A 10174-nucleotide genomic window follows, 5' to 3' on the forward strand; every position below is an offset into this window, starting at 1 on the left:
ATGCATACCATCAAACCACCATTTCTACAGTTTCAGTCGGATTGTGTGCTGTTACGCACTAACCGTACTTTTCTTCCGAGAGTGCCTTCAGATTTCCACATTAACGAACCTGTTATTCTGTAGTCTTTCTTTGCCAACCCGCAGTCTCCTGCGGAACAACGCTTGCACTCCTTGGACATTAAGCGGTGCTTGAAGTTCTACATCAGCAGGACGGCCCAGTTCCGCAAATCTGACAAGCTCTTCGTAGCTTATGGGCGTTTTCACAAGGGACGTCCCGTTACTACACTTACGATAGCCCGCTGGGTGTCTTCGGCTATTGCTTTCTGCCATCAAAAGGCAGGCAAACCTTTGCAAGCCTCGGTGAGGGCCCATTCTACAAGATCCATGGCGTCCTCTACTGCACTGTTTGCCGGTGTCTCGCTGCATCAGATCTGCAGAGCAGCCACGTGGTCCAGCAGGCACACGTTCACGAAACACTACTGTCTGGGTGCCATGAATGAAGGAGATACCGCAGTAGGACAAGCTGTGCTTCGTAATCTTTTTCAATAAGGTGAGCCTCTGTTCTACCCTCCTTCCTATTAGTTTCCAAATGTTTATTGACTGTTATATAAATAGATATATATTTTCTGTCTTTTTGTTATGCATTGTGATTATGGAAACTTTCCTTGTTACTGACTGCTATCTATTCTATACTCAAGCATGTGAATCTATGAAAGACACCCCAATACTGGAGAAGAACAATTGTTACTTACCTGTAAACAGGTGGTTCTCCAGTATTGGTGTCTTTCATAGATTCACATGCGACCCTCCCTCCTCCCCTCAGAGGCTCTCTCCTCCTCATAGACTCTTTGGTCACTCTTGTGCTACGAAAATCTGAGGTGCTGAGCTCTGAGGAGAAGGTTCTAGAGGGCTGCTGTCGCCTGATTGGCCGCAGTTTGGACTAACATAATGATAAGCATAGGCTGCATATGGTCTTCTCCTTCCCTTGCATTCCTATGTAGAATTTTGGGTAGGCAGTTTATGCCTTTTCTGATACATATTTCAGGTTTTTTCTTCTGATTATATGTATATATGTTTATATATATAGTTAGCATTTTATTGCTATTTTATTTACCGTGGGACTCCCACTCCGACGACAGGGAATATTCAAGCATGTGAATCTATGAAATACACCAATACTGGAGAACCACCTGTTTACAGGTAAGTAAAAATTGTTCTTCCTCTGGAATGACTTGCACTCATTTAACCCCTCCCATGCTCATGAGCCACGGTGCTCTTGTGCTCATGACGAGCTGAGCTCGTCATGGCCGTTAAAACGCTCACACACGGGATAATTCCCCTGCTGTGCTGAGCGTTCTAAGGAAACGGGTGTGGCCGTGACGAGCTTAGATAGTCATGAGCACACGAGCACCGTGGTTCATGACGAGCTGAGTTTCTCATGAGCACCGGGACGTTGTGCGCGCCCCCCTACCCCTAGCACAGCAGGAGAATAACACCCGCAGCCAACAGAACAGGTTAAAGGTCATGAACATCAAGGCCTCCAACCGCGTCAAGTCACAATTTGTGCTACTGACAAGCCTGTCCATGATAGAAGAGTGATGCTATTAATGCACAATCTTTTACATTATAGGATTCACGCAAGTTGAACACGAATGTTGTATTTATTGAAATCAGAAAAGCGAGACTGAGGGTAGGCGGTAGCATCATCGCTTATCATGCCCCGGCCCTTCAGGGAGTTTTAAATTCTGCACCACTCTCCGGTTAACAGCTGATGGTGGCTGTGCGCGAAGTGGGGCAGAAAGGAGTTTAAAGGCTGGAAGATGACTGTGGTGACAAAGCAGGCTGTGCCAGGGTGAGGGAGGGGGCTGGGACTCTAGGGTTCACAATCATGCTCTTGTCTGTCCCTTTAGAGGTGCCCTGTTGTGCAGCCCAACCACGGCTGCCCCAGACCTTATTGGGCACTCTTATGCTGTGCTGCTGTTAATGCAGCGCGCGGATCAGGAGAGGTTATCGCTCGTCGCGGTATGTCACCAATTCATTCTTGTATTTTTTTAGGGTCTTTTAGGGCTTTGGGGCCAGGATTCTGCAGTTTTTTTCTGTCCCGTATTGCAGGAGCCTCACACCAGTGCGGTCATCTTCCTGGGCCGCCTTCTAGCGCCCCCAGACTAGCTAACCTGTAACCATGACAACATCAGCCAAACACACAAGATGATGGACGGAATGTTGCACAATGGCAAAATATTCACCCCCAGTCACAGATCTGATTTTAATCCATCGTTATTTTGCTCACCAAGCCATCCCAGTTCAGACATGGCCATATGCAAATCAGTCTTGACCCTGTGTCTCATGGGAACAGTCCAGCCCGAGCTGCCAAGCCATGTCTTCCCTGGACCGGAATCAAGCATCCTAGGACCGGTTTCTGGCTATCAGCCATCTTCAGCCAGGATAGCTTGACTCCAGCGGCTTAGTGAGCAAGCCTGGCTAGCACCCTGTAACAGTAAAGCGAATGTACCTGTAAGAAAAACTCAATAAAATACTTTGAAATAAAAAAAAGTCAGTATGATTGTTTGCTGGTGGTGAGAACTATAAGGAGAAACATAAAATTTGCCATCATATGTGCATATTTCCATATCATTATACAATGTAAGCTGATTTATGGTAGGTCGCAAATGTCCTGGCCTGTATTTAAGTAATATTTCAAAATATTAGCCATGTTTGTGCACCCGTGCAAAGCTGCTGAACAGTGTCCGTACGTCCAGTTTAAACACAACCCCTTGCAAGTATTCCTAATCAAGAACCTTCCCGTGTTTGTTGCTGCTTTCTATTATTTACTTCAAAATCACATTTCAACAGAACATGTACTCACTGTACTTGATTTGACACAACCATATTCCTTGAGTATGGCTTTCACACATAAAATTGAGAAATATGTTTGTGGCCTAACAGCTAGAGCTGCTGACTTTAAATCTGAGTAATCATTTTCAAGTCTTTGCATAGCCTCACCCTCCTTTGATTCTGGCCAAATCACTTAATCTCCTTGCTTAACATGAATCTGACCTTGTGTTATGTAATCTGGAGCTCTTGTAAAGTGCACCAATGCCCTTAGTCTGTGCTCACACTGTATAAAACTACAAAAAATTATGTATATATGGATTCCAAAATGCACCACTGAGCCTTGTTTCCACACAAAACATGGATTTGAGGCTTCCCCCTATACTCTGCTATAAAAGTTATTTTTCAAAGTTGCTAACATTACTAATATCAACACCAACTTTTGCCATTTTTATGGGCAGGTCAGTACCTTAGACACAGTCCGATATCAAAGTGCGTGGTCAAGGTTGTGATACAAACAATAGCTGTTATTACATTTAAAAAAAAGCCTGCCTCGTGTCTATTAAAGCTAGGTGGGTCACGAAAATCTGTTGTAAAAATAGCGTTGTGGTTCTAAAAAGTTTAGGAAGGCATGTATTACTATGTTAGCATGTCCAGGAATTATTAGAAAGGTAATTCAAATACTTCTTTTTTCTTTGCAGAGGTGACAATAACATCCATGCACCCACCATCCAAGAGATGAACAGCAATGTTAAGCACCCTGTGCAAAGCTCTGTGCCATCAGACAGCAACAAAGCTCAAGAAAAGAAGCGGAGTGCTGCTTCTACCAAACCACCATCCACTGGTTCAGCCCACCAAAAGGGAACACATACTGTGGACAAAGTGAGTCATCCCTCTGCCGTCATCAACCCCGTTGTGGATTTGCAATCTTCTGTATTTGGTCGTTCAAATTCCTCCTTATCTTCTATGACTGTGCCAATACGTCTTGATGCACTTTCCTATCTCCTTAACAATGCTCTTATGGGTGCCTATAGAATGGCTCCTCCAGTGCCTATGTATGCAAACCAATGTGCCATGCCTGTGTGCCAAAGCCCAGGTCCTCTCTACCCCAACCCGATGGGACAGGTTGCCCCGACAAATTGTGCAGGACACGGATGTTGCTCTGCACATATTGCAGCTCCGGTGTGCCCTACAGCTCAGTTGTTAACTCATCAACCGCAAGTGTATCCAGGGAACACATGCCCAGATCCTTCAAGATTGTTGATTAGGCCAACAGGAACGCAGAATGAGACCACTGTACTCTACCCACCAGCAGTTCAACGAGACCCAAATGCAGTATCAATGAATACAAGTGCAGGGAGCTTTGCACCGAAAAATGAAACTGCAAATGTGATAGAGCCAAATAAGTGGAACAGCAAGCCTGTTGAATCAAATCTGGAAAATCAAAACCCCAACTTTGTGCAGCCAAGGGGTTCCTTCTCTGGCAATTCTGATGGGCCGAACATGTCTCCCAAAAGAGGCTTTAGTAACTCGTCACAGGGAAGCTTTGGGAGCTGGAAAGACAACCAAAGAGGCAACAATTGGTCTGGGCGTCAGCAGAGAGATTTTGACAGACCAATGGGGCGATCCAATGACAACTTCGGCTCTGGTTCCTGGAGGGGAAATTCAAGGGATCAAAGCAGGGACTCCGGATTTGGAGGAAAACCATGGAACTCTGATTTTGGAAATCGAAAGAGAAATCAAGATGAGAGTTCCTGGTCTCAGGATGAAGGCCAGGGTGGCTTCAAGCAAGGGCGCTGGTCCGGTGGTAGAGGAAGAGGAGGTGGAGGTGGAAGAGGTTCATGGCAGCAGAGATCTGATGACTCGACAACACAAAATGAATTTGGAAGTTTCAGAGACAGGTTTAAACCAAGTGCAAGTGCAACACCCAGTCTTGCATCTTCATTTTCTAAAAATGATAATTCCAGTGATGATTGGGAGACATCCTACAAACAAGATAAAAATGAACAGTCAAGTTCATCTACTTCAAAGATTTCTTTAACAGTTGACAAAACGCCTTCATATTCAAACTCCAGACCATCTTCAACACCAAACGCTGGCCATGCATCTATATTTCCTGAAAAGGAGAATTCAAATGATGACTGGGAGACAGACTATAAATCAGAGCAGTCAAGTAAGACAGTTGCGAAAGTACCAAGTGAACTGGACCAAACACCACTGGACTTAACAGCTCAACTGGCCAACCGTAACAGAGAAGATGTGGACACTGCAAATGCCACTGTGGCTGAAGCCCCTAAAGCAATGGAAATTGCAGATAAAGGGGAGACTGGGAAAGACAGTGCTACTCTTAAAGAGGAAAGCAATGCACCTGAACCTAAAACACAAAAAGATGGAGAAAAAAGCATATTCGACAAGCTTATGTCATCTTTTCTTTCAGATACAGCACCAAATAATGGCTCTACAGGTCAGTCTTCTGTACATCAGATGGAAGAAGGAGAAGTGAATGACACTTTGATAAATGTCAACTCAGAGCACTTGCACATGAAACCTATCAATGAAACAACCTTGTGTTCTAGGATTTGTACCTCACCATTACAAAGTGAAACAGAAACCTGCTGTAGGGAAGTTCTAATCTCCGAAGATGTAAAAACACAGACGGATTCTATAAATGCATCTACATTGTTTGAGGCAGGTGTCTCCCAAAAAGAATTGCCAGACACATCTGCCAACTCTGCAACATTACCAACCCATTCATTCTCAACACCATCTACAATCTCTGAGACTGATTATTCACAGAAAGAATTGTCACTTAAATCTGCAGTTGCTGAAGTAGGGGAAGCCGCAGTGGAATTATCCATGGAAGCCTCTGAAGTAGTTATTGCAACAGTAGATATTGCAGATACATGTGCATTCAATGAGGTGCTTAAAAAACCAGAAGCCAATACAAAGAAATCTCCTGGCCTAGTCTTGGTTAATTCTGCAAAAGACAATACCAACAAACCTGTACTAGATGAAGATGTTAACCGACCAGATGACCCAACAAAAAAATGTGAAATCACTGAGACAGTTAGCACACAACAGGACATTACAAACAAATCTGAAGTCTCTGAAGCTCTTACTCAACAGGACATAACAAATGAACCTGAAGTCTCTGAAGCAGTTATTACACAGCAGGACATAACAAATGAAGCTGAAGTCTCTGAAGCAGTTATTACACAACAGGACATAAGAAATGAGGCTGACGTCTCTGAAGCAGTTGACGCACAGCAGGACATAGCAAATAAACATGAAGACTCTGGAGCTGTTAACTCACTGCAGGACAAAACAAGTGAACCTGAAACCTCTGGAATAATTGTCGCTCAGAAGAACAACACACAAAACTCTGTAGTGCCTGAGGAAAGTAAGACAGAGAAGGGCATTGTAGTTTCAGACACACTTATGATTAATGACTTAACAAAGATATCGTCTGTCTATGAAGCAGCTGTCATGGTCACAGAATTGACAAAGAAGTGTGCAGACACCAATGCTATTAAGAAACACATGGAAATCCCTAACACATCTGCATTCTCGGAAGAGGTTGACACAGATGACATCTTAAGGAACAAAGAAAGACAAATTAGGGATGAGGAAGTTGTCACTTTAGTTTTTTCATCAGCTAGCGACAGCAGCAAACACATTGTAATGGAGATTAGAGAGGCTACGGATGGGTGAATAAATGATCAAAAGAAATGGTAACTTTCCCCTTTAGCAGATTAGCTAAATCTTTGCGTAATTAGGGCATAAAAGTTATATTATTGGAAGTAGATGGTTATAGTTCTGGTTAATTTCCATTCAGAGTGTCTTACACAGCACCACTCTAATCACTTCATTAGGTAAACACTACTTTATGTAAAACCTGGGACATAGCACTCATTGGAATGTTTGTGATCTTTCCTGTTAAGTTGCATCATACGTTTTTTTAACCATTCCATATAAAGTCATGCATAAAAATGAATACAAAAACACAAATAACATGTGCATCCAAAAACAAAATACAGATTACGGATTTATTTATAGCCTCTAGTTTTCAAAGGCAAATTTCTGTGGAAAACGTGCACATTATGGGCTGCCTTTCCTTACACCTTTGTTTTTAATAAAATTGGAAGAAACAAAAAGTCTTCCCTTCCATAAATAACCCAAGACTTTTATTTTGTTATGGCATAGGAACGAAATAGGGAATAATCTATAGTTGGTCACCATGGGGTTTAAAGATGGGACGTTCTGTACAAGGTTACTGCACCATATTAGATATTTACCCAGACCCTCATTCTCTAATGTGATGAACTAGGCTGAAACTCTCTTCTGGTGCCTGCACCCTGTCACAGAATATAACCCCAAAACATGGAAGTGCCCAAACACCAGATTGAGTTGAACCCCACAGTGAGCCTAATTTCTTCAGGGCCTCAGAATTTCTCGTGCTTTGCCAATGGAAATGGTGGGATATAGGAGAGATAAGGTGTCACCATTAGGAAAGGGTACATTTGAAGCTGCATTCAACAGCTTCAGTAAGTAGCTTTTCGTAGTTAAAGGATGATCTAGCATGCTGTAAAGATTTTCTAAAACAGTGGAGCATATTTTGTTTTTTAATACACATGTTTATGAAACGATTACACAAATGAAACATTTGTGAGTTTGAAATATCCGGAGAAGTATAATTCACCAATAGTTTTCTCTGTAGATGTTTGTCCATTAACAATCCCAGTTCCATCACCCGCCCAGGATATCACTACTGTTCCCCATGTCATAAAACATTGGGATGTTCAATAACTGAAACAGCTAAAATGGGTTTACTTACAGGGGACATCTTTTGTTCTGTTTTGTAAAGTAAAACTATTGTGACCGCAAGTATTATACACAGTAAATGTTGAATATAGCATTTGTCAGTCATTGGTTAAGTAGTTAGGACATGTTCACTCTTGACACCCCAGGTGCTGTGTATGTTGCACTGTAGTGCTGCATCAGGTACATTGTTCTATTTTGTTCTAAAGCACCCTCAGTGCATGAACAACTATAGCAAGACTAGAAAATGTGATCATTGCCTTTTAGTCTAGACTTCATTTTATGTGTTTTGATTGCAAATTGGAGACAGTCTGCATTTATATGCTAAGGCACCATTGGTCCATTTGAATGAATACTGTTCTACTTTTTTATTAAAGTTTTTTTGCTGAGACTGTTTGTGTTGTTCATTTTCTCATTTCAAGAACAGGAGTTGCCTGATAGTTCCTGATACTTCTTGCAATAAAATATGGTTCCAGACAAAATATGGTTCCGGACAGTTGCAAGCGTTTGGTTTTCTGCCCTGTCACTATGTTGCATTTTTAAAAATGTGTCTTTTTGGATGGTTTATGCTGCATTTTTATGGCTAAATGTGTGATTCAATCTATTGGACTCAAAACAGTGACTTAATTCTTGTCCTTACTGCCCATTAGCGTTTTTTGCAGCCTCTGTTTTTTATAAAACTTCGAAGCATATAAACAGAGGTTCAAGAGTAAAAGCCACATGTTTAGCAATACAGTCAATATTACCATCAGCCTGAAAATGTGTAATTGATTGTATAATAGAAACATTGTATAATTACTTAGGGGCCTAATTTCGAGTCTGGGGTCTTGATCACCAGACCCGCAGTTGCGGTCCTGCATCCGCCTGGCAACTTTCAGGACCGGCCACAGCTGCACCGGCTGTGCCAGGGTACCACGTTCCCTGGTGGTGGCGCTGTGCAGAGGGCCTATATAATATGAAAGGCTGGACCGCCACAGTCTGCCGAGCATATTATAAGTTTACCCTCCACAAGCCTTTTCATAGCAGGTTCACTGCCATTAAAAAAGCTGGCGGGGCGATGGGGCCCTACAGGGCCCCCATGCCGCCCTGGGGATGCATGTACCCTCCTTTCTGCTTGCACCCCCAGTTCCAGCACGGCTTGAACATCACAGTCCATGCCGTTCTGGAACATTTTTGCAGTGCCCTTTTTAAGGCCACTGCAGTGGGAATTGCAAAAGGACCGCCCGCCTGCCTACTCGAGTTCAATTCGTAATCAGGTTGGCAGTCTTTGAACGGCTTTGGCGCTGCCGTGCCGTTGGAGAGCCGGCACAGGAGCGCCCAAGTCGTAATCGGGCGCATAGTTACTTCCAATGTGCCTGAAAACTTGGATGCGTACGTATCCTCTAAAGTTTGAAAATAATCGATTTAGCTAAATTGATATTCTCCAGTATTAGGGGTGTCTTTCATAGATTCACATGCCTGAATCATTCCCCGTCGTCGGAGTAGGAGTCTCACGGTATATAAAAAAGCAATAAAATGCCATAAAATATATAGCAAATATCAGAAATACCAAACCAGGAAGTAAGTAGCCCCAGCTACAGTAGAAAAAACTTCCATACTCGTGACTATCCAAGTCATTATGTGTTAGTCCAAACTGCAGCCAATCAGGCGACAGCACCCACCAGAATGTTCTCCCCAGAGGCTCAGGCTCTCAGATTTTCTACCGCACGTTGTGTGAAGGGAGTCTCCCTGAGCTCTGCTCAGTTTTTTCTTCTATATCACTGATTTCTTCAACTTTCACAGATGTTTTCATCTAAATCCCTGTTTAGAGCCTGTGATTCTTGTGGGAAGCCAAGACTTTTCAAGGAGGACCCCCACAAGAAATGTTTGTATTGTCTTTATCCTGATCATGAGGTGAAGGAGTGCAAGATCTGCCGGACTTTCCCCTCCAAGACCATCAAGGATAGAGAAGGGCGACTTCTATTGTGGCTCAATAGACTAAAGAACAAGGATGACCCTGTCTCTGAGGTAGGAAGTTGTTAGACTAAAGAACAAGGATGACCCTGTCTCTGAGGTAGGAAGTTGTGGCTCCGGCTCTTCATTTCTTTCAACTAAGAGGAAGACTGAAACTGATGTTTCATCTCTGAGGGCGAAGGTGGTTAAGAAGTCTAAATCTTCTCAGGATGCTCCTGGGCCTAGTTCTTCAAGTAAAGTTATCCCACTTTCCAAAGGGGATTCTACGCCCTCTAAGAAGTCTGGGACTAAGACAGTGCCCAAGAAATCTTCTACATCTGCGCCTCCTCAGTTGCCATTATTTACAATTTCAACGTCAAGGAAGGACTGTGTTTCTTCTCATGTGGCCACTTCTACCACCTGCACTATGACTTTCTCCTCACCGAAGCCTACACTTGTCATGTCTTCAGCTTCTTCGCCTACACTGGTTCATGTCCAAATTAGGCCTATCTCGTCGTCGACAGTTGCCCCGACGACGACGGCCAAGGTACCGTCGACGATTTTGTCATCTTCATCTTTGAGATCCCCGTCG

General features: G+C 43.3%; 1 protein-coding gene across 1 annotated transcript in view; it reads left to right on the forward strand.

Annotated features, from left to right (window-relative positions):
• LOC144770711 (uncharacterized) overlaps window positions 1–8041 on the forward strand; it is a 109879-nt gene extending 101838 nt beyond the window's left edge. The window contains exon 2 of the mRNA XM_078655441.1: window positions 3534–8041. Coding sequence (XP_078511567.1) covers window positions 3534–6543 — 3010 coding nt within the window. The 3' untranslated portion in view covers window positions 6544–8041. The remainder of the gene's footprint in view (window positions 1–3533) is intronic.
• Window positions 8042–10174: the final 2133 nt, after the last annotated feature.

The sequence above is a fragment of the Lissotriton helveticus genome, chromosome 7 (genome assembly GCF_964261635.1).
Source record: "Lissotriton helveticus chromosome 7, aLisHel1.1, whole genome shotgun sequence".
Taxonomy (NCBI): Eukaryota; Metazoa; Chordata; class Amphibia; order Caudata; family Salamandridae; genus Lissotriton; species Lissotriton helveticus.